The 26172-nt window shown below is 40.9% G+C and overlaps 1 protein-coding gene across 1 annotated transcript; it reads left to right on the top strand.

The window, feature by feature from the left end:
- Window positions 1-357: 357 nt before the first annotated feature.
- On the top strand, window positions 358-25791 carry ptpn9a (protein tyrosine phosphatase non-receptor type 9a). The gene is made up of 13 exons (XM_044036129.1): window positions 358-938; window positions 9963-10106; window positions 13410-13499; window positions 16220-16344; window positions 17255-17360; window positions 17952-18062; window positions 19184-19500; window positions 20292-20379; window positions 20709-20778; window positions 20939-21017; window positions 21122-21272; window positions 22152-22359; window positions 23516-25791. Exons 1-13 carry the CDS (start codon window positions 906-908, stop codon window positions 23704-23706), a joined length of 1713 nt encoding a protein of 570 aa, XP_043892064.1. The 5' UTR covers window positions 358-905; the 3' UTR covers window positions 23707-25791.
- The last annotated feature ends 381 nt before the right edge of the window (window positions 25792-26172 follow it).

Genomic DNA, 26172 nt, shown 5'->3' with positions numbered 1-26172 from the left:
TTGGTGTCACTCGGTTGCCAGGTTTGTACGCAAGGCCGCAACAAAAAAAAAGCAGACACCCAATGTTTTATGTGTTTCAAAAACAAAAACAGGTCTGGTAATGTTGCTTGACAAAGCCTGTTTTCAGACAAAGGACCATGTCATACAAATAATGTTTCATCTATCTATCTATGGTCTGACACTGAAAATGTTTTTTTTGTTTTTTTTCCTGTTTGGTTTCCTATTTTTATGAATGAAGGCGGGGGTAGATGAGCTGCTGGTATTTCCTGGTCCTCACCACCAGGGGGTAGAGCAACACGCAGAAACATCATCATCCAATCTCTCTCTCTCTCTCTCTGTGCGCGTGAGTGCGCGCGCGCGCAGACTAGAGCTACCTCCCTCTCACAACATAAAGGCAACATTCAAAGCAACAAACTAGCAGCTCATGGCATGGAGGAGCCGTCGGGCAGCTGCAGCCATCTGATCCGTGCAAGCCTTGATGGATGAGCGGCAGATCACGGTCCGAGCCCAGTGATCATCGAAGCCGAACTGAAAGCCTCGTTTCTCCGCCCGAGTGTTGTCCTCTCCCCCCCTCTTTCCTCTCTCTCTCCCCCGTCTCTTCTGAAATCTGACTTTTACATCATCGCCTTTTTTTTTTCCACTCCACTTCTGGATGGCAGACTCGGGCTAATTTGCCTGCGTGTTACGCAGTCAAACAGTGACAAAAGGAAAACAGACAGACAGAGAGGTTGAGCTCATCCTGCAGCTCTTCAGATGTCTTCTTAAACTTTGAGCGAGAGGGACACGAACCCTGAAGCCCCCGCTGCTTGCTCTACACGAGGGACAAACACACGTCTCCGCTATCTTCCACTTGGTGAAAAAAGGACGCGTCTCGGTGAAGAGGGATCGTGGAAGTGACGGAAATCATGGCAGCTACTTTATCAGCAGACGAGGAGCAGGTAGGCCTCAGCAGTCTAAGTGCTTACACTCTTTTTTATTTTCTTCTCCCCCCTCTGCGAGCTTGAGGCTGCAGCAGCAGAAGCAGCAGCCTCGGCCCTACCTGGAGGTGTTTGTGTCCGTGTGCACTGCATGTGCGCACCGCAGCCACTGGCGACGTCGGTGCGCAATGGTGGATGATGTGTTGCGAAATGAGCCCCGGAGTAAAGAGCGGAAATGTAGTATTGATTTCTGGCGCATTATTGCTCACGTTGCATCACTGTCAGTGTCTTTCCAGCGGCTCCGGAGCTGAACGCTTGCGAAACAGGCCGAGCTCGCCCTCACTCACTCACTCACTCACTCATTCACTCACTCAGCAGCAGCAGCCTCTGCACATGTAACACTTCGCCGCCCTTTCGGAATTGTTGCTTCATGGGTACATATCGCGATAATCACGGTTACGATTTTTTAGCTTCTGGTAAAGATGAGTCTAATTTGCACTTTTTTTTCCCTCTTATTCAGAAATGCAGCAAAATGAGTGGAAATGTGGAATTAATCTGTAAAAATGAACCATCTAACCATTGAATATACTATTTACTCGTATTTGCTTTCGTGTGAAACTTCTCGTTTTTAATTCTCTCACGGTGTTCTAAAGTTTCTGGGTCTGAGCTGCTGTCAAAGGACTTTCCAAACCTGTGTTTCTTAAAGAATATTCTTATTGTTGTTATTATTAGAGAGAGTGCAAACCTTTGCCAGTGCTGCTCATTTTCTTAGTGTCAATGTAATCATATCTTGTAAAATTTTATCTAAATCTATCCTTTACTTTTTTCTTGGTGAAGGTAATAATGCAGGAAGTCGCACATCAACACATGAAGCCCAGGAGAAATACTGGATTTCTGTGTGTATTTAAATTTTAGAAAGAGAATCAACACTTTGTTTTCCAATATCATTCTAAAGCATAGCTTGCTCTTGAAGAAAATGAGACTCAACTTTGGCTCTGAAAAGCAAATTTAATTTGAGGTAGATCTGAGTTTGCTGCGCTTTTTCTTTTCCCTGAATGTTGGCAGTTTATCACAAGTAGCCTGGAGGTGAAACAGTAAATCAATTAACCATCAAAAATCAAATTTGCATGTTTTCCTCCATTTCTTTTTTCTTTAGTTCCACATTCTCATACATGTTTGAACTGCATTTCTTTGTTGACTGTATGTGATACTAAACTAAGCTTAAAAGTTTTAGAGAGCTTGAACATTTTTTAAAACAATTTCTTGGCATTTAGTGGATAAATGGCGCTGGTTATTTAGTTGTCTCTGTAGAAGACATAATTGTAAGTAAGGAAGTCAAGTAACACGTGACTAAAACTTCAATGAATCCTATCTTTAACTCTTAATGCGATGTGAATCAACTTGTTGGTTTACACCGATAAACATTTGTGCATCTGTAGTAAAAGTCAACGCACAGACTAAAACTTCACTGTTCATTTTGGAGACTGTAGAGTCAGTGAGTAAGTAGGTCAGTCTGTTTAATCTGTTAACACTTTGAACAAAACAAAAAAAAGTGAACTACAACTGTTTTCAGCTGACGTTTTAAGACTGCACTCACTTTTCACCACTCGTATCTAATAATCTGGTGCGAAATAAGAGCGTTCATCTGGGTTATGTAGTTCACGTGCGACAGATCCAACCGTGAGAAATCCAACAAGAGCAGAGAAAACACCCTGTTTGTCCTTTTGTACATTGTTCGTTTTGCTCACAAGAGTCACTGTGTGGGTGATAAAATAATCAGGCCACACACACACAAACAAACCATATTGTGATAAAATATATATATATATATGCATCATTATTATTATTATTATTATTATTATTATTATTATTATTTTGTAAATCATCATCTTCTCTCCGCTGACTTTCTCACATCATCTGGTCAGCAGAAAGCCTTATCTGGCTACTCCATTTCCTGTGTGAGCCAGGGCCCCTGCTAGGGTACCGGACGCCCTCATTACATGTACAGCTATGTGGGGGGTGTTTTTGTGTGGATTGTGTGTGTGTGTACACGTGTGTGTGGTGTGGTGGCTCTCTTGGGAGTGTACACTGGTGTAGTGGAACTTCGTTCTAAAGGCAGCTGTTAAAAGCGTTTCCACAAGACTCGGGAGGAGGGGGAGTTTATGAGTTACACAGTGTGTGTGTGTGTGTGTGTGTGTGCACGCATGTGTGTGATTCTAGTTTGTGCTTTTTAGAGTGTGTGTGTGTGTTGTGTCTACTCCCAGGAAGCAGTGGAGTGAGAGAAAGTAGGGAATAGGGAGAGAGTGACGTTGCTGACTTCCTGTTTTGGTATTGACTTGTGCCCAATGGGACTCAGTGAAATGAAGCACAGGCGCTTAGCAACAGCAGTCCAACAATGTCAAGGACATTCGTGATTCCCTCTCAAACTTACCAGCAATAATAATAATAATAATAATAACAACAATAAGAAAACGTCTCCGTCTCTAGGGTCAAAGTGTCACCATGACTCAACAGTCTCACTCCACTGTTTCCATCATGCTGCCATAGATTTTCTTTCGGCTGAAACATTAATAGTGTTCCCATCCACACTGTGACTCCCTCTGGCTGGAATGTTGATACAAGGCATCAAAGCCTCAATACTGAGACATCACTGACCATTTCTTGTAACAAAAGATCATGACGATAGAAACGGGGGAGGTCAGCCAGTAAGTCAGCGTGCACCGTACCGCATCAGCATCTTAATGAAGCGCAGCCGTTATTAAAAACATTTAAAATATTGCAGGATAAAAGGGTGTGACATTTCGGAGGGTTTACTGGCAGGAAATGAATATACTACCACCAATATGTATGTTTGTGCAAGTGCTTCATCACTCAAATAAAAGATGGTTTAAGCCCTTTTTATGTGTACTTTAGGTAAATCAAAAATCAAATTACGTGGGAGACAAACTAGTTGACCGAAACATGTTTTACAACCAAACTACAACATCGCCCATGAGTGAATTTGCAATCTACCCGATATAATGTGGGGCTGCTTATCAGATCACATCAGATCAGATTATATAATTTGAACCCTGGTTTAGGGCCTTGCTTTCGGCAGCATGTGCTCTGAAGCAGAAGATTAAGAAAATGAGAGTTGAGTCAAGTCCGTCATTCCCTGACGCACAAGTCCTCAGTTTGTTGTGATCTTCAGTCTCACCTCTAGGTGTCACTAATGATTACACACTGGGCCATTTTAATAGTGATCAACAATGTTTTCTATTCAAGCACTTAAAAAAGAGAGGTTTTTGTTTTTAGCTGATCCACTCAGGCAATTAGTCAAATGAATGATGGAGTTAAAAAGGCAGCTGGCAGAGTTGTCAAGTCCGCTTATTATAAGCGACTTTGGGCTTGTTTCTCCGTAAAGTTTCTTACAAATATTGGTGGTTGTGAGTTGTGGGTTTTCTGGGCTTGTGTATCTGGGCTCGCTCCCAGCTCCACGAGTTGTCAAGCAAATATTTTTGATATGTTATTCAAACCCCTCCCTTTCCCCACAGACACACAGGTGACTGCAGAGTTTTTCCCCACCCACACCTTACTTCTGATTGGCTCTGATCCTGATGGCAACAAGTACAAGCCAATCAGAGGTAGAGGTTTGTTTGTTTGTTTGTTTGTTTGTTTGTTTTCCAGTTGGGAACTTGGGTGATCGTAGATAGGAGGAGGATTTTTTTATTGACAGACAATGTCGTGGCTTAAGTCATCTTATACTGCCTTTCTTTATTGGCGAGAGAGATATTTAAAGTGAAAGAGGGAAAATCTGAATTTGGCTCTATTTTATGACACATTGGTTTCATTCATAGGTGTGAATGTGTGAATTTTTTATTTGATTTTATTTATTTAATTTTGAGTGACCAATTTCCCTAATCCCCATAATGCATCTTTTTGGACTGTGGGAAGCCAGAGAAAACCCACCCACACACACACACACACAGGGAGAACATGCAAACGCCATGCAGAAAGGCCCTTGTTCAACCTGTGTCTTGTTGCTGCAAAGGCAAGAGTGCTAACCACAACGACTGGCACAACAGTCTAAAATTTATTTGCAAATGGTCATATCCCATCTGTTCTTATAATGTTGAATAAATGTTAAAAGCTTGATAAAAGCTTGTTAAAGTCCCTCCTGTGGTCACGTGAATAATACACAGTAAATATGGATGGTGTTGTTGTTTTCTGTCGCCATTAAAGCAGCACAATGTAGGATTCCATACTTTATTATCAACTTTAATCTATACATTATACAGTAAATGCTGCATCTTTGTTTTTAAATACATTTTGCGGCATACAACATATTACCTTAATGTAGTCGTGGTTAGCTGCTCGAAGCAACAATCGCCAAGTGTTGCAGTACTTTGAGAAAAGGCCAAACTAGATCATGGTGGGATGGAGCCCAGCGTCAAGGTTGTAGGTGGCAGGGATTCATAAAATGATTCAGGGCAAATAAACATTGAAAATAGAAATATTAAGGCTGCATTCGTACAACTTTTGCAACATACAACAGTTACAAAAAGGAATTTACAGATTAAAACATGTTTAGAAAAAGCGGATCCTTGAACTTCTGCTGAAGAACCACCGAGAGCTTCTACTGAACCTAAAACTGAAAGTCAGTGTTAACAGTCCATTTAATTGACTTATTCAGATCAAGTTGTGATCAACAAAAACCAAGAAGGAAGTGAGATTTCCTCACTCAGAAATGCCAGAATTTGCGCATTTTTATATGAAAATGGAGTCGTGTGGAAGTAACCGGACTTTCAGTTTCAGCCACCATTGTCCATTAGTTCCCTGCATAAGAGATGCTGAACGCTGAGAATCTAATCAGTGAATAATAACTAAAGATGGGGAAAATTAAGACTTCTGACCTGATCCAGACTGATGCTGTACTTGCACTCACCTCTCTCTATTTACATGTTTGATGTCAGGCATTTTAAACCAGAATTAAGTGTTTCAATGAATAATCAAGAACTTTGATTAGAAAAACATCTCCCGTCGCATCAGAAGTGGAACAGGTCAAGCAAATATTTATGCTTCCTCCAGGAACTGAATAAATCACTCCTCTGGAGCGCGTCCTCCACTGCAGTCCGAATTCCACTTCGGCGGATATGGGCCCAAGTGCAGAAAATCCAAACAAGAGCGGCTTCTCCAGGAACCGAGGGTCACTGCTTTGAGCTGGCAGGCTCCTCTTCAAAAGGCTCAGAAAGAAAGAGCAGCTGCCAGAGCATAGAAATGTGGGAAACCTGAGCGTACCTGACAGCAGTCTGACAGGAAGTTGTCTTTGGCCAACACTGAAGCATTAACCCGTCACAGTGCAACAACAAAGAGCAGATGGCCAAAATTAAAGTCACGTGTGTGTGTGTGTTCCTTTTTGACTTTGCAACAGTCTTGTTTGTCGAGTCATTTTCAACTGAGGCAAATCATTGCTCTGAGCCAAAGCATTGGATTTCCACCTCTGCTGAGTTCTCTCTTTCTGCTTTAATACGTTCATTGAAAGTTGTATTATGAGGAAAATCTTATCATTGCATTAGTGTCGTCATCCCTCTTAGAATTTCCACTAGAGAAATGACACCATTGTATGTTTTCACACAAGCAACTCTTTTTTTATTTATTTTTTTCAAATATATAATGTTTCGTGAAACACATTTTTTCACTTTTAATGTTGAATTAAGTCTTTGACAAATGGAGTTCAGTCCCCCTTTTAAAGCTTTCACTGTACGCAGCAGTCTTTCAGAGGATGCAGCTGGTTCAGCTTTTATCATGTGACCCGAGAGTTGAGTGTCAGTCGTGTGACAAGAGCTGGTTGTATGGAGATCATGACCTATGTCTATGTTGTTGTTGTTGTTTTTAAAGGTTCTTTGGGAGATGAGATGTGAATGGCTTCTTTGATCTTTCCCGGTCCACATACAGGCTCCTGGTCTGGTGTTCAGTCAACTGATGCCACATTAGTTCCACAAATGGCTCATGTGGGGACACACGGGCCGGCTCCAATGCTTTTTTTACACCTACTGCTCCCCAAGGGTCAAAGGTCAACTTAGTATAGCTATAGAGTGAAATGAGATCAGTCACCAATTTCTCAGTGAAATGTGTCAGTATGTGGGGTCGTATGAGGTGCTTGGGCGTCGTCAGTGTTTGCCGCACAGTTTACTGCCTCATCAGTAGATTAACTTAACCAAAGTAGTTAAAAAAAAAATCAAGAATTTATCCATGGATTTTGGTGCAGGGGAGTGAGCAGATTAAAGAGTGTGAGACGAGGTGGGAAACATATTCTTAAAATAGTTGACGTTTAAGCTGGAGTAGATGTTTATGAGGTGAGTCTTGTAAGTGGCTGCATTTGTTTGTTTTCCTGATGTCCCTGCTGGAAGACACATTTTCCAATGAGCTTGTTCCCATCTGTCCCAGCTGTTTTCAGCACTAACAGCACGTAGCGTGTAGTTGGCTTCATGTAAGCTTAAATTCGCAGCACTGTTTTCTCTTAAAAGAAACCGCTTTTGTCAGATAAATCGGTGTCCACACTTGCGTTTCATCTCCAATTTAAGAGTAATCTGTGTCCATGGTAATAATGACAGTTAATTGTCTCCTCTGCAGTTGTTTACGTTCTCATTCTACTAATGAGAAACAACAATGGTGAAAAGTAAAAACAAGGATTTTTATCAAATGGGCAATGTGGTCGATTGTCGAGTCACAAATGCAAATAAGTGTATCATTATTTCTAATGGCTGTTTAGAGCGTAGTGGAGCGATTCGGATATTAACCGTTAAGGTTGAAAGTCCCCCGGCTCTGCTTATCCCTGTGCAAGAAAGTAACTCTAAGTTGCTCTTGATGGCTGTGCCACCAGTGAGTAAATGGGTATGATAGATTTGTAAAAAAAAAAAAAAGGTTGCTCATAATGTGTGAGGAAATAGGTGAATGGAAATGTTGTGGTGCAAAAGAGCTTTGAGTGGTTATCAATACAGACCATTTTGCCCATCCTGATTGAAATGCAGCCCTGGAGCCAGCAGGTTTTTTTTTTAAATCTCTCCATTTTGTGGAGACGGGGACGATTATTAGGGATTATCTGGAGCAGAAGTTATGTATGTAGTAGTAGTATGGATGTTGTCTATAGATGCTGCCTAATAACCACACTTAAAAAAACTTAAACTATCCCTTGAGCATGTTCTTCGTAGTTTATGTGTCACATCTTGTATAAATGTCTTGTATTTCATGCCAGTATTTGGGTAATTTAATATAACCCTTAGAGATCTATTCCCTTATGTTGTAAAAGAATTCAGAGAAAAACGGCCCTCCACATTCTCCCCCATGGGAATCGGGACATGAAGCGACCTCAGTCCTGTCAGATGCACTCAGCCCCATCCCTTGCATGTTAAGGCATCTGAACAGAGCAGAACACACACACACACACACACCTGTCTGTAAAAGCACTGGCTTTCCTGCGGAGAGACAGTGGCATCCTGTCTTCAGGCTCGCCGCTCATTCGTCAGTGATCGTTTTGTATTCCTGAAGAGCTGCCGACTCCCAGAACTTGACTTCCTGTCTCCTATGCATGCCCCACCACCAGCGCTGCTGCTGCTGCTGGGCCTGACCAGAGAAGCGGAACCCTGTGTTTAAAGTGTGAGCTTTCATTGCCTCCTGTGTCGCCTTTTGACGATTCACTGGGTGAGGGCAGAGGGCGGTAGGGGTGTTGGCCTGAGAGAGTGTATATTAAGAGCAGAGGGGAGGGACAGGAAGCGCCTGAGAGACTGCCGTAAGATGGCTACAAGGCCTTTATGGTAAAAACGTTTTCCAACTTACAAGTGCAGTGTTTTTTAATCACTTTACTGAAGGGCAAAAAGTGTGAAAACAAAAAAACACGTTTTGATTTTAAGACTTTTCTTTTATAAAATACATTTTTCTATTAACTGCTAATCTTTTTTTTCTTTTGGGTTCTCCCTCTCTCTTGGTTACTACAGCAGATTACCTACTCTTTTTTTTCAGTGAGTCACATATTTGATTTGTTTTGGAAGAGATTGTTTTATGCTGGAGGCTCTTCCTGACACAACCCTCCCATTTATCTGGGCTTGGGACCGGCACTAGGATGTGGCTGGGGACAATTTCGAGTGTCCAATTAAGGAACTCCAGCCCTTGATCTGTTGGGATTTAAACTGGCAACCCTCCAGTGACCCTTCCCACTGCGGCATGGGCTGCCTCTATTAACTACTGCTCATAATAATATATTTTTTCTTTTCTTTTTTGAAGCCCATAACCCTGGTGCAATGCAACTGTTCTCAGCAGCTATTTTCAAAATAAAAGCTCTGAAAACCTCCTGTTGTCGGCAGATATTTTCAAAATAAAAGTCCTTAAGCACATCAAATGTCCATAAAACTGAATGAGTGCACATTTAATACAAGTATAATTGTTGACATTATGTCTAATTTCTTAATTGATGTCTAATTTCCTCTTCTGTGGTTCTCGCCTGAGGTTGCATTCGGATTTTGCAATAAACAAATAAGCATCGACCAGCGTTCTAATCTCACAGTTTGATGGACATTTAATCATATTGTTCTTTGCCAAGAGGGACAGGAAATCAGGTTTGGATATCAAATCAAAAACATCCTTTCATCAAACATCACAGTGTTGCCTTCAACAAATACACATGTGACTGGCTTTTTTGCAAAGTACTATTACCCTGTCATTACTGCACTCCTCGAGTCATAAACACCAGTTCAGCAGGATTCCATCTTTTCTTGTGCAACTTTTTTTTTTGGCACAAAATTCACCTACGTTCTGTCGTTTACATGAATGCACTCTTTAACATTTATTTTTATTTTTTTTGTCCCTGGGTGTGTTCATGGCTCCAATTAAGTGACCAATCCTTAACTCTTGTCTGTGTTGCAAGGCCGTCATAGTGTGTCAAGCACCCTGCGAGGCTGTAGGTGGCACTTCCCTTGAGGATGTATCAAGTTTAAAGCCCCGGGTTTCACTTCCTTCCTGTTTGGCCCTTTCGATTCCAGGAGTTTGTGACCACATATGTGTCTGTTTCAGGCGACCAGGCAGTTTCTGGAGGAAATCAACAAGTGGACTAGTCAGCATGGAGTGTCACCGCTGTCCAGAGAGTTGGCCGTCAAGTTCCTCATGGCTCGCAAATTCGATGTCCTCCGAGCCATCGAGCTATTCCACAGCTACAGGGTAAGGAGAGTGAGATGGAATCAATTTTCCTGCCAAAATACAGTATTATGTTAAAAAAGGTATATGCAAATGAGGTCACAATCAAAGATATGCAAAGATGAAGTATACCTTTTATTTTATTATTCTGGCAACATTGAAATGTGAAATAATTGTGATGTTCATCATGTCTGCCACAGCTTCTATCAGCAGAACTTTGGTAGACATAGCTTTACAAAAAATAAAATAAAAAAAGGGACAATGTTCCATGCTTGTGTTGGAACAACCAAGCCAGAAAAGACAAATATCAGCATGTGAAGAAATAGTTTTAGATACATGACTCATTTCAAGCTTGTTTCAGTGAAAACATAAGTCAGGTTTTAGTCATCTAAATTTAGAAACATCTGTTTTAAACATCCCACCAATACTGAAAGGTCCTGTACCTACACTGGAACACTTTTCTCCGTGTTTCCACCTTTTTCTAGCTTATTATGTAGACTAATAATATCTTGTTATTACTACTTGGAAATGTTGACACAGTAACACAGTCAAATCGTCAAATGGACAGAAACTGCAAAACAATATGTAACAAAGAATAAAACATTAATTGTCATAGTTATATCTACCTGGAGCAGGTATTTTAAAGAAATCTGAGGCACAACACTAAGTACAGAAGTACTGACTGATGTATACACCAAAATCTATTTAATCAGACAAGGTGCATGAGATAAGAACATTGAGACATGTCACAGTGCACAAACATTAGAAGCTAAACGGCACAGACCTGCAGACTGACTGTGAGGTAGAGTGATTCAGACGGCCACGCCAAGCAAGAGATTGCCTGAACTGATGAATCAGAGACCCGAGGCCAAACACACGCACGTACTAACTTGCACACACACCAACTCGACACACTTTAATTAAACACTGTGGGGATATTTCAAGAGGTAATGTGCAGACATATTCAGCTTTCCACAAAACTTAAGACTCCAAAGTGTTGCCAGCAGAGGAAAAAAAGTGGTGGTTCTAAGGATATTAAACACAAAAATAGATCACAATGCTTTCAACACATGCTCGACGATAAAACAAATGTTTATTAAATGTGATTTCCCAGCACACTGAATCTCTCTGAAGCTTAAACAACTACATACAGAATCTCTAACGAGCATGGCTGTTTCCCTTTTTTTGTTTCCTGTTTGTTTGCTTCGGTCCTAACCACCTCCATGACCTCCATGAGGGGAACCATAGACCCATGCATGTGTAAAACTCACATTGGAGTAGTGTATATATATATGTGTGTGTGTATATATATGTATGTATGTATGTATGTATGTATATGTATATGTATGTATGTGTATATGTGTATATATATATATATATGTGTATATATGTGTGTGTATATATATATGTGTGTATATGTGTGTATATATATATGTGTATGTATGTGTGTATATATATATATATATGTGTGTGTGTGTATATATATATATATACATACATATATATATATACGTGTATATATATGTATGTATATATGTGTGTGTGTGTGTGTGTATATATATATACATATATATACGTGTATATATGTATATATATACTGTGTGTGTATATATATATAGATACACACTTACACATATATATGTATGTATATCTATATATATCTATATCTATATATATAGATATAGATATATATAGATATATATATCTATATATATAGATATAGATATATATAGATATATATAGCTTGCTAAATACCTACCGAGAGAGCTCCTCTGATAGTGTGCCATACTTACAGAAGTAGTGTCACCACTCACTGGGGCCAGAAAATAATGAAAAGTAGTGTTTAAAGTGACTCATCGGTGACCTTAATGATATTACAACCATCAAACAGGAATCTGATTATCAGGATGAAACCTCCTTGGGAGTGCGGGGCCCGTGGATCCGACTGCAGGTCCCATTTACTTCATCATCCGAAAATAGCATCGAGATAATAACATAAGTTAGACCTTCTCCTCTAAGCCACGTAATGACTACCAGACACTGGAGGAGCCTCATTTTTGGCCCTAAATGGGTCTATACTGCTATAAATTTCATTCTGGCCAAATGTGAACTCACAAATTGGATTTATCTGCTCAGATCTGCACCAGTTAGTCCACTGCAGCAAACGGAAAGTTCCCAGCTCTAATGACCTGAATAGCATCGAGACGGGGCAGGACTTTTACCACCTACTTTTTTGGGGGAAAGATGTTTCCAGCCACCAAGGTGGGCTCATGTTTCTGCAGGGAATGGTTGCCCTGCATAAACGCAGCTCATTTACAGAGGCCTCGAATGTGACTTTGAGAAGGATTAAAACTACGCAGTCATGCCACAGTTCATTTAACACGCTTTAAAGCGGTGACAGCAGCAGGACGGAAACTGGGGACAAGTCATTTGTCAAAAAAATGTGTTATGTGTGTAGATAATGTGGTTTTCCCTACGATATCACATGATTAAACCTTTCTTTTTCTATTCAAGATGAGACCATTTTATGTGCCAAAAAGCTAGTTCTTGGTGTCTGAGACTCATGAGCATGGTCAAAGAATATATAAACAGATGTTTTTATTTGGATGGATATAATGACTGTACCTAAGCTCTATGGAGTGTTTTAACATCTTTCAGGTTTTTGATTTGGTTTTTTGGCCCATAGGTTGCTGGTTTCTAAACTTTGTTCTATTATAATACAGTGTATAATCTTATATAAATACACTCCTCCTTGAAAATGTAATAAAGTTAAACCGAATAGGTTTAAACACTGAATAGCTTTTTCTGTTTAAGAAAAAAAATTATTATCCACAACTTGGCTCCAAATGATCATGTTTTCCATTTAGTTGCATTTAACAATCACATGACAGCTCAGTTTCACTGGTCAGGACCACATTTGACGGATAATACGTGACTTATGGCCGGACTTCAGTAAATGCTGTATAACTATGATGTTTTTCAAAAGCTTATATGTGTACTTTCACATTTGTCTCTCACTCGCACACATTCAAAATGTTTAAAAGGAGTAATAATAAAGTGACACGTTTGAAAATAAGTAAACCAGTAAATAAAACTGTAGAAGGAAACGACAACTCTTAAGCCTGGCCTCAACAGTGAGTTCAAGAAACTCCCACACAAAGTCCCTGGGGGAGGAAAAAAAGGGAATGGAAACTTAACAGAGAGGGATTCTCTCCACAGGAAAGCCAGGCATGTAATGCTCTATTGTTCACCGAGAAGAATTCACAACCAAAGTGACGGCCTGTTACAGTAACATCAGCCTCACATGCTGTGATCTGTTCTCTCCAGGAAACGCGTCTCAAAGAAGGAATCGTCAGACTTCAGCCTCACGAGGAGCCTCTGCGCTCAGAGCTGCTCAGTGGAAAGTTTACTGTGTTGGTAAGTGTCCCTGTCCCTTTTGGCATCCCCTACATGAAGTCTGTGTGGTCATATAGAATGTGATTAACCTCCTTTTTATTTGTGTAAACCCTTGAGATAGTTTATCAAGGGGGTCTTCACTGAGAAGTACACAAAACAACACAGCTGCATTTCCACCAAGGTGCAGAGTGGATTTCAGTTTGGAACGGTAAACCCCCGTAACTGCTTTGCATCTAAAGCCTGGTCAGCTCCGTAAATAGTGTGACATCGTCATAGCCCAGCAATAAATTCAGCGAAGAAGAAGAACACAGTAAAACAAGGAGCAACAATGGCAGACATCCGTCAGTTTGTGTTTGTGGCTGCGTTGTAATACACAGCATATTAAAAAAATGATTAAATGTCGGTGTAAATAAAGCAGACATAAGCTGAGCTGTTCCCTCCCACACCCACAATTCCCCCTCCCCCCCTTTAAGTTTTACATAGATACATGAACATACAGGTTTACAGTTAAACTTGTATTCAGATGCCCAGAGACATACAGTACAGAAAATAATAATAATAATTATATGTAGACACATAAAGTAAATATTATTCATGAATTGATGGAAACTAGGGATGCACGATATTGTCGGCACAATATCGGTATGCGCAGATATTAGCTTTACAATGGATTATCGGATATCAGCAAATATGACTAAAATACTTCTTACAGCTATTTTTTATGCTTAATTATTTTGCACAATAAACATACTATATATCCACATCTGCTGCAATGTGAACATTAAAAATATTATGTTAATTACAATAAAGGGACTACATGACCTCTGCAGTTGGGCAAAAGGAAAGACTGTATATTGGTATCAGTATCAGTTATCGGCCCAAGCACCTCCACTATATCAGATATCGGCTAAAAGTCCAATATCATGCTATCATGCAGCATAATGTTTTTAGATAATGTTTTTAGCGAAAAACAGATGGAAAGAGTTGATGGATCCAAGTGTGTCGATCCCACAATACCAGTGAGGTATCGTGTATTACTCCACAGCTGAGAATAGTCAACAGTAAATAATAAAAAGGACATATTGCAGTTTCCTGCTGGTTTGACAAAACTTCAGAGCCACAGACACGCTGCTGATGTCAGACAACGTGAGCTCGAGACTGCCGGCTTAGGTCTTCTTGTCATGGCTTTGTGGGTGTAGAGCAAATGTAGAATATCATGGATCTTTTAGTGTCTCTGCTGACTCTCGCCCCACACTCAGCTGTTGCTCATCATTTTGTTTGCCGGAGACTGCCACCGTAGTCTCACAGTTTCTTTTCTGAATTAGTTAAGCACTCTCCAGTTCTGTGTCTGAACATGAGCACTCAGACTGACGGCACCGACAGAAATATTCCGATTCGTAACTTCTTTTTTTTATACGCACATTTAAGTTGCTTTGTATGGAGTTTGGCTTAAGAATCCATCAGTCAATAACTTGCACTTCACTGGGTCCCAACTTGCTAATGTATTAAGACGGTTTTACATTATTCATCTGAAGGCATGCTCTCAATCAGGCTCTCCTTTTAAACTTCACTCCAAGTGGTGTTCTCGTGCCAGAGAAAATGCAGTATTTTGTCAGCCAAAATAACAACCAGACAAATGCCCACTTCCAACTCACTCACACACACACACACACACACACTCCCACTCTCCTGCATTTCCCTTCTTCCTTCCCTATTGACATGCCACAGTGGCATTGATGCTGTATATCCTCTTGTCTGACGTCTGTGTTCCCGAGCCTCAGCAGCGGGCTTCATATCCTGTCTGAGGTATTTTTAGCCCCGCCCGCCCGCCCGCCCACCCCCCCCAATCCTCAAGAAAACATTTGCTCACAAAGACCAGCTCCACAGTATCTCTGGTGAAGAAGAGCCTCTCGTTGTGACACCAGCAGAAAATATGCTATATATATATATATATATACAAAAAATATGCCCTCTGTGTCCCTCTCAGGAAGAAAGAATACATGCAGCATCAGTGCTGGCGAGAATTGTTCCTCCTGCTTGAATTGTTGACAGCCCCCTTTGGCAATGTGCCAGTAACCAGCATATGAACTGAAGTGCCCCCCTGTGGTCATTGTTCACCCTTCACTTCTGCATGCAGCTTCCATTTGGCACTGTTGCGTAAAAAAAACAGGCCTCAGTAATCTCCAATAAGTGGCTAAAAGTACCACATGATTTCTGAGGAAAGTCTGAATAATTCCACTTGTACGAGTTGTTTTCATTTAAGAACAAAAGTGTTCCACATAAAAGGTTTGTTTGCTAATTATCGTAAAGCTGCTTTCAGACACGTACTGCACTCGTCAGCAGAAGTCACTCTAGATATTCTCCTGCCAGCTTTCCTGTAAAGTCTCTGGATCTTGTCCAAGTGAGAGTATGAGAACTGAGCAGGAGACATTCAGGATAATCCATGGTGGGTGAATGGGTGAGTCTCCTGCTTCCTTCATGCTCCAACCAGGCGTCACTCCCTCACCTTGATCTTCCAGAGGGTTTCCTGCTGTTGTGCACATGTCTCACCCAGACAATGTCCCGCTGTGTTCGTCATATGGGAACAACAAACTCCGCGGAGCATTCAGACCCACATTTCCAGACATCCTGTCTGAATAACCTTAGCGAGTGAAGAGCAGTTGCCCCACCAACCAAGAGATGTGAGGTTTGCTAGTGAAAACTCGCAGCTCATATGATATGTTCATATTGTGTCGTTTCAGAGTGTGCGGGACCCTTCAGGAGCTTCCATTGCCTTGTATACAGCTAAACTTCACCACCCCAACAAGACAGGTAACCACGTGGTGCTTCAGGCCCTCTTCTACCTCCTGGATCGGGCCGTGGAAAGGTGAGCTCCATAGAATATAATCCACTTTTCATCTGCAATAAACCTGTGCACTCTCTGTTATAAATACTTTGCATTTGTAAATATCACAGGAAATATTTTCTGTCCATCTGCTCTTCATCATGCATGTTCATTCGCTGACCTACATTTGTTTTTTTAATCGAAGGCCATACATTTACAAAAAAGTGTCACGGCGATAAAATATTCTCTAAACTCAGTGAATTATTGACAATCGGTAAAAGAAAAAAGAAAAAAAGCACGTCCACTCATGCCAAACTCGCATATACTGATTAATAAGATATATAAATATGCATTTTGGTCACAAGTCTAAGCATCTCAGTGTAAAACGAAAAGTGTCAGACGGATGATTTGAGCTGTAATGATCCTCCAGGCGTTTTCTTTTCCCCCCAGAGGAAAGGAATGTGGAGCAGACCATGTGCTAGGTGGCTGGTGTCTTAACACTTAAGGCCTTTTCTCTCTCCTGTGTAAAAAGAATTCTGAAGCAGATTCTTTTTTTTCTTTGTTTCTGTCCATCTCAGTCTTTAATGGCTCAGAAATGTTGCCAAACCACACCAGCGTGACTCCAGTAAGGCCGCTGTCGGTGACAATACTGTGGAAATTCACCTGGGTCTTTTTGTGGGTATCAGAGATTTCTTCAGACACAATTGAGAGTGAGAGAGAGAGTCTTTTTTTTTTTAATGGTGGTATTCAACAACTGATGGCTTAATATTTTACCTCGAACCTTTAATAAATACAACAATTCCTTTATTCGTCCTGACATTTACTCGCAGTTGGATACATTTTCAAGTTAAAAGTATTCATAGACAGCTTTTCATGTCTTCCACATCAACTATACTGTGTCGTCAAAGTCTAACTCTTATTGTTTGACCTTTTTTTGTGGTTGTTTCTGTAGCTTTGAGACCCAGAGGAATGGCTTGGTGTTCATCTATGACATGGCCGGCTCCAACTACACAAATTTCGAGCTGGACCTGAGCAAGAAGATTCTCAACTTACTCAAGGTCAGACTCGCATGGGGCACAAGAAATATTTGTCTACATGTACAGTGTCCTGCTGCACATGCAGCAGTCTTTTTAAATATTGATTAAAATGAGTTTTTAAACAGATTCATACCAGGAATATGTTCATCCATAACTCATGGTTGTGTCATGGTTGGAATTTTGTGGCTGTCCAGAGGGCGAGATTGATGAGACGAGGGAGGAATGACTTTATCCATTCATTACGGCTGTGTTACTCAGAGCGGTGCGTAATGTGGCAGTTACCTGCCATGCTTGTCTATATGTAAGTGGTTTACCCTTTAAGGATCTTCTATTATGTCATCTGAAGTCGACCTCAAACACTTATGTGACCACACTGAGCAGCAGGGGCATGCACGGTGTACTGTGCCCACATATTGATCTCAGCATTGACTGGAGTAGGTGATATGTCCTCAGGAGAAAGGTTTTTATTTTATATGCACCACAATAGAAAGATCTGAGGTAATTATACAAGTCTTTACATATTAGGATCTAAAAAAAAAAGACTAAAATCATTACTGTTGAGTCTCATTTAACATGTTTTTTTTTTTTTGTGGTGCTGTTTTTCTCCACCAGGGGGCATTCCCCGCCAGGCTGAAGAAAGTGCTGATCGTCGGGGCTCCTGTTTGGTTTCGAGTGCCCTACAATCTGCTCAGTCTGCTGCTCAAAGAGAAACTCAGGGAGAGGGTAAATGAACAAGCGCTTTGTTTTCATTTTCACACACGTCAGTTCTTCAGCTCCACGTTCATGTTGACACACAAACACAAATTCTGTTTGGATTTTCCAGGAACAAACGGTAAATGGGGTGTATTTATATCCCGTTTATCAAGTCTTAATGGACGCTCAAAGCTGCTTGACACCACTCATCTTCCTTTCACCCATTCACACGCTGCACATTCACAGCCGTCAGGAGCAACGTGGGGTTAAGCCTCTTCCCCAAGGACACATTGGCATCTAGTCTAAGTGTAGCCAGGAATCAAACCCACAACCTTCCAGTTAGAAGATGACTCACTCACCCCTAATAGTTGCAAGGTTCTCTCAAACCCAGTAAACCCCTCTGCTGCCTCATACGTCCTGTGCGTGTGGCAGCATGAGTCGTTGGGATCTGTCACTCCACCACATTGCTTTCACTGAAGGTTGTGATTTGTAATAAAACGTCTTTGTCAACTGTGTTGTTTTGCTCCACGGTTAGTTATGAGATATGAATTTGATTCTTAAGTTTCATTGACTTCCCATTACATTTACATTTTCATGTCTAAAATGAACCTGGAGTCTTAACCCTTTAGAACACAGAGCATTCAGGCTGCTTTTTTCCATTACTATATCAAAACGTAAAGCACAACCTACACAATCCGGTGAAATGTTTTGTTTTTGTTTTCACCAACTGTTTAAACACACCTGAGCAAAAAGTACTCAGATTAAAATCAGATTGAATTAGTGAAATTTGGAAATACATCACAGTTCAAACTTCCCTTGACTCATTTTTAGGAACAAAAACAAAAGAAAAAACAGTCTATTTTGTGACTTCTGCACAATTATCGCTACTTTATATCACGACTAAAAATGAGATATAAGATGGTTCATAGCTTTGACTAAACAACACATAAGAAGATGAAAAAAAACAAATTTTTAAAAGCCTGAATATGTGACCTTTTAAACACACACCCCCAGGATGTCCATATAAGGAGATGTGTATTATTCCCACTGCAATTTACCACATGTTGCACTGATCTGAGCCGCATGTGCACCCTTAACTGTTTCTTCAGTAGGTCCTGAGAAACCCTGCTGTGTCTTTTTTCTAACCCCAGGTTCAGATGGTAAAAATGGCAGAGCTGCGTCAACACCTCCCCAGAGACTGTCTCCCCCAGCACCTTGGCGGTCTGCTGCCTCTGGACGCGTACAGCTGGAACCAGCAGCTGCTGGCGGGCCAGAACGGCAGCGTAGACCCCGTGGATGAGCTGGTGGCCATTCCTTTGGAGGACACCTCCATTCACATCCCCGGGCCCGAGTCCATGCGCCCGCAGGAACTGCTGACACACCTCGGCAGGCTCCAGCGCTCGGGCATCCATCAGGAGTATGACGAGCTCCGCAAAGAACTGCCACCTGGAACCTTCCACTGTGCACAGTGAGTTCATGGTTGCACATACTGTATATGCACAAGGCCTAAGGTTGACCTTCATTTCAAAAAATGAAATAATTCCCTTGTAAACAAAAGCAGCCATTTTATGGGATGTTTCAGAGTGACAGACAGAAGTAAACCCTGAAACTACTGCTTTGACTTCAGCTCTTTCTTGGCACGTTAAACATTTAAATGACTGGAGCAGTGTGTTTCCGTTTTATTTAGATGATTTTAAATATAATGTAGCTCCTGGCCTTTAGGTCTTGTAGGTAAGGAACTCTTCGTCCTATTACTGTTACAGTCAACAACATACTGTATTTGAGCAACATGTACTCATCCCAGCAATAATGGTTACCATCTTCAAATGAATTGACTGTATTTTCAGTGTGCTTTTTCAATCAATGTTTATTTATATAGCACTTTACAATATCTGCAAGTTACTTTGCAAGTGCTTCACATAAAAAGAAAGAATAAAAAACACTCAATAAGTTTGCAGGAGTAAAATTCACAATAAAACATTAAGGAAAACCAATAAACCAATAAAATAAGAATCAATAAAAATAGAATTTTTTATCTCCAGTCCATCACAGGGCCACATAAAGACAAATAAACACTTTGCTTAATCCACAAATCTGCATGTTTTTGTACCCACGCACACATGGAGATGCAATCCTCCATGCAAAATGGTTCCTTGTTCTGACCAGGTCGCGAACCGACTACGCCAACCGTGTGGCCCCAATATTAAACGTCTCATCAGGTTCATCATTTTTTTTTGTGTTTGTGTTATTTGTCTACAGAGCAGCCTGCAATCAGGAAAGGAATCGCTATGGAGACGTGCTGTGCCTTGATCAAACAAGAGTTCGTTTGAAACCCAGACGGAATGAGGTCAGTGCTTCTCATTTCTCACACTGCGAGTGTCATTCATAGAAAAGGAAAAAGACTAGTTGCATTCATGATCACTCGGCTGCCGAAGAAATATTCAAAGCTTCAAAGTTTTGACAGGCAGCCACGCTGGACTCGCGCCAGCGAGAATTCTGGCAGTCTGAGCAAAAGGTATAAACAAAGTACTTGGATTCGGTTGCATGTGCTTAAAAAGTAAGTGAATATTTCTGCAGCCGCACGGAGACAGCTGAGCCAAACTATCTTCCTAAGACTTATCTTAAAATTGCACTGCCTTCAATTCTCAGGATAACACTTTGTTGTTATTCCCTCAGAGATCGGACTACATCAATGCAAGCTTCATGGATGGCTACAAGCAGAAGAATGCATACGTTGGTACTCAAGGTACATCAACTGTCACACGTTTAGAATATATGTATTAATCCAGGTGTGACTCATTAGGCTGGTATTTCTACACAATCAAGTAGACATGCACCACTACACTGAACTACTGGATGTTTTACTTTTTTTAATAAAGATCATTTTCTCCTGTTGCACTGTGTAGGACCACTGGAAAAGACCTATGGGGATTTCTGGAGAATGGTTTGGGAGCAAAATGTGCTAGTTATTGTCATGACTACCAGGTAATTTCAGCAGACTTTTCCAAGTGGTTTGTCGTTTAAGTGCCGAAAGGTGTGAATTGCGGGGGTTTTATTTCATCATGTGTCCTCGTGTCTCTGTGCCGCAGGACGGACGAGGGCAGTCGGAGGAAATGTGGACAGTATTGGCCGTTGGATGAAGGGGGACAAGAGGTGTACGGCCACATGGCAGTGGTGAACCAAAGGGTGGACCACCACACCCACTACAACCACACAACCCTTGAACTGCACAACACTGAGGTAAAAGCCATGAAGCACCACACGGATGCAGATCCTGAGTGGAAAGTGCATCATTTGAATTGCTCAAAAAGACTCGAGAAATAAAACATCTCTAAGGTGTAACCCAGACTCTCTGTGTGAGTGTAGTCACTGCTCCACACCAAATCATTAAAGCCTGTGTACAGATTAAAGAAACTGGATAACAAGTACAAAGTTAGGATCAGTTTGTTTTCGGTGTTGCTCAGCTCAAATTGTAAAGGTGCTGTGTTTAAAATGTACTGGTGAAGTTGCATGTTGCAGTCCGTCACCTCACACTGCCCTTCCAAGTGTGTTGATGACAGTGTGGAGCCGTTAGTGAGTTTGTGACCCCTGTTTTGATGCTCACTGAGTTTCCAATATGGTCAGTACTGGGCGGGACATGTGGAAAAAAAAGTCGATATTCTTTTGAGAAATCAAGGGGTAGGAGGTATGAAGTTAAGATGACATCATGATATTCCATCGTGATATTGCAATAATGAATTATTTCAAAATAAGTGTTTATTTTGAAATGAAAAAATACAGAAGTAACTCATGACTCGGTCACATATGGGCAGCAAGTTTGAGGTATAAGATGTTAAGTTTGTTTATTGTAGACACATGGTGGTCCAAAATGTTGGTAGAGCTGACCTCACTCTTTTACATACACACTATATGTACAGAATATATAAAAGGCTTATTCTGGGGTATGGGAAAACAACAATTCATCCACATGAGGTTATTGTACTCTTGGAAAAAAAAATAAGAATAATTATTTCATCTTTAATTTCTGCCAAAGTAAAAATAATTTCACTTTCAAATTAAGTATGATTTATTTCCTTATACTGCTCGTCAACGGCCGTGTTCTTTCTTTGGTCGTTTCAGACGTGTGAACAGAGACACGTGAGTCACTTCCAGTACCTCAGCTGGCCGGATTATGGCGTTCCCACCTCAGCTGTGACTCTCATCGACTTCCTGGGAGCCGTGAAGAAACAACAGAGGAAAATGGTGAAGGCTCTGGGACCTCAGTGGACCGGCCACCCACTGGGACCCCCAATGGTGGTCCACTGCAGTGCAGGGATTGGAAGAACAGGTGAGTCCTGAGATTGAACATGCCCCCAGTTGCCCAACAACACCTAACTAAAGCTAGTGATACAAAAAGCTCTGCTGTCACTCCTCTCATGAACATGTAACAGTGTCAAGCACTTAATTCTAAACGCTACAGACAGAATCATGACAGGAGGGAACATATTATACTTTTTGAATCTATACATTTTAAGGCTTGTAGCAGGTGCGCTCCAGAATACAGTGCATATCTGACCCAAAGCACTCTTTTTTTAATTCTCTGTCATTGTAACCTGTTTTGAAAAAGTGTTATATCAATCAAGGTATAATTGTTATGAAGGTCACATCATTAATGCCACTTTTCAACTACATGGTCCCGGCACGACTCGACTCGGCATGGTATGATTTTTTTGCATTTCCATTAGCGATAGTACCTGGTAGTTTTTTTAGTACCTGCTTGTGACGTCATCAGAATGCCAGCCACTGATTGGTCAGAGTGTTGTCACTGGAAGAGGCATGTGCGTGACGTCCGACACAAGAATCAAACCGAACAATGATTAAAGAAAGACTTGCTTTACTCTCCAACATTTAGCTTGGAAATGTCTAAAATCTCAATATTTAACAGAGGAGTCTGGTGTATTTAGCAATAGCACTGCTGGAAGCCTGCGATCACATCACTAACCCCTGCTGCTGTGTTTCAGTTCAGTGACTGTGTCAGTCGGAGTCTGTGCTCCGGTCATGCAGGAAGTACTGAACAAATCTTTTTTATCAACTGATTCTAAAGATTCAGTTACACTGAAAACAACTGCTTTACGAGTCACTAGTTTGTGTGTGTCACGTGTAAAACAAAGTCACGGCAGTTTCATGCAGCCGTGCTGTGATGACTCCGCCCACACTGAGGAGGTACTATAGTAATGGAAAACCAACCAAACAGTGTAGAGTCCAGCCATGCCGTCCCGAGTCGAGTCGTGCCGGGACCATGTGGTGGAAAAGCGGCAATAGTTCAACAACATCCTCCAGAATGTTGATAACATTGAATACCTCACTATTATTAGTTCAGTAAAACTTGGATATAAAGGTTGTATTATTATATTTTTACACTGGTCAGTCTTAACATGCAAAATGTAATCAACAATGTTTCAATCTGTTTAAAAAAAAAAACAACAACAACCTGTTGTTGGCAGGTACCTTCTGTGCCCTGGACATCTGTCTGTCCCAGCTACAGGACGTGGGCTCACTTAATGTGTGCCAGACCGTGCGGCGCATGCGAACACAGCGAGCCTTCAGCATTCAAACCCCAGACCAGTACTACTTCTGCTACAATGCCATCTTGGAGCACGCCCAGAGACAGGGTCTGCTCCCTGCCAATCAGTGAGCCGCAGCGACCAACCCCTCGCCCCCCACCCCCCCGACTTCCACAACCAACCCATGAGCCCCGAGCTTTCTGTGGTCAACCTGTTAACCCCACGCCGTCTTATGTGACCAATTAGTGACTCCAGGAAAGAAGCTGTCATATGAAACTTAAGCCATTCTTCACTGGCCAGACCAAGACATGATACCAACAATATAACGCTCTACTGCTGAAATTGTGATGTTTCACTGTGATAACATTCTGTCCGCCAACAATGTGACATTTTGTTTTTGCTGAACATTTCTCAGAAAATGATGTGGCAGAGTGAACACACTGCTCCAGTGCCGATGTTTGGCCTGTGGTCAGGGACACTGGGTGAAATGATCGAGGTAATGCTCATTAGCCTTATGTTTATATATTCCCCACTCTTTTAAGTATTGTTTAAGGACCTTTTGTGTAAAGGTGTAGTACACCCCCAAAATCAGTAATTAACCCTCTGTCCCACTTCATTTAAAGCTCCACTGATGTTTTTATGAGTGCAGAACAAGAAGTCGGCGTCAACATGGCCGTGTCACAACTGCTGTAGAAAGGTTTTGTTGCTCAATTTCCCTTCTGCACAAGTGCTTTTTGTACACAAATAATGTTATGGAGAGGGTTTTAGTTCATTGCAAAGTCCAATTTTCCATAACTGAAATACTCTTTCAAAAAGCTACAGTAGGAGAGTTTTTCCTGTCTCCAGTAAACGTTGCCTTCACTGCAGGGGGATTTTTTTTTAGCAGATGGTCTCGTGGATGGTACGAACTTGTTCTGCGTCTGTCATTCTGAACACGAGGAGGTGAAACTACCCGAGGTGTCACTAGATGACAGTATGGAGGCCTGAAGAACATCCAAAAATGACCAGACTTACAGTATACACTCCCCCAAAAATGGCTGTTATGTCCTGTCTGTGATCACTCATTAAACTGCTGTCCATGTGATTCCATCTTCAGGGTTTTGTTTTGTTGTTTCCCCCCAGTATATCCACTGAAACACAGATCCCTGCCCTCTCACTGAAACCTGGAGACTTTGTGATTGGCAGCACAGACAGTGACCAGTGTCTTTGGTTCGCATTGCCGTCAGGTTTTAGTGAAAGTAGGAATGTATTACACAACCACACCTGCCATACGTACACACATACACCCTTGTTTAGAGCAGTCCATGCTGCAGTGTCATCACTTAAGACCTCATGAATAGTGCAATACTTTTCTTTCTTTCTTTCTTTCTTTTTTTTTTTTTTTACACAAGTCATGTTTTAGCACTTTTAAGTAACTATTCCCAGTGTGCTCTGAAATGAGTCATTACAGTGGCTGTTAAGGATGGGATGACAAATCTTGATAGTAATCCCCTAGGTCTTCATGTGTTGCTGGGATAACTTGATTGTTGTTAAATTTAGCAATGCTTAAAAATATTTGGTAACACACCTTTTCTTTGGACTCACTGTAAACGTCTGCATAAAGCTTCATTAAGACAGATCAAGAGGATTTTACAGGGAAAACCAAAATGAATGACTAATAGCTGAAAAACATGCACAAATGTGTGCCTATACATACACCCTACAAAGTCCTTCTTGTGCACTTGAGAGTCAGAAATGTAGTCAGTTATATTTACAATATTATTATTATTATTATTGTTATTGTGTTACTATTCATAAGTTCATCTGACTGTGGTGGTAATCAGTGCTTTCATCTGGTCCCAGTGTCTTGCCATGATTATCGAGTAAGTGTACAAGTACTGAGTGTTTGTGAGTGTGTATCATATTTTGCATTATGTTGTTGCCGGGTGAAAAATGTGTTCTTTGCTACAGAATTCATATTGAATTTTGCTTGTAGTGAAGCGATTCTTAAGTCTGCCGTCTGATTTTTAGAATTCTGTTTCCTTTCTGTGACAGATGCAAAATGTGCCCCCGTTTTATTTTTCTATTGTATTCAACAACCGTTTTCATACAGTTACCCAGGATTATACAGTTATCTACTTTAATTTTATATTTGTTCTGTTATAACCTATGACTTTATCATTTGTATGAATATTAAATCAAGCTATACTGTAATAAATACAAACCATGTCAATGTGTTCAGGCTGTGTGTGTGGTTTATTTTGTTTGTTTGTTTGTTTTTTGCCAACCAAATATAAGACTTCTCTATAAAATAGTTTTTGATTGATTGAAAAATCATCTTCTACCGCTTTATCCTCCACATGAGGGTTGTGGGCATCCTCTATTTTCAAATACAATACCAAATACCAGACTTAAAAATGTATCAAAATAAAATCCAGTATTTTGAAAATACAGAAACACATGACACTTAAGTATTTGATACCGAATATCAAGGCATTTGTATCACTGTGATGAAATACAAATACAAAAATCTAATTTTGGTATTTTAAATATGTATTTTAAATACATTTATTTTTAATACTGCTGATCCCCTGTGCTCAGGGCCCCATACAGACTTG

Source organism: Solea senegalensis, linkage group LG10 (assembly GCF_019176455.1).
Source record: "Solea senegalensis isolate Sse05_10M linkage group LG10, IFAPA_SoseM_1, whole genome shotgun sequence".
NCBI classification, from domain to species: Eukaryota; Metazoa; Chordata; class Actinopteri; order Pleuronectiformes; family Soleidae; genus Solea; species Solea senegalensis.
The sequence above is the reverse complement of the archived record's forward strand: the minus strand, read 5'-3'. Positions and strand labels throughout refer to the sequence as shown.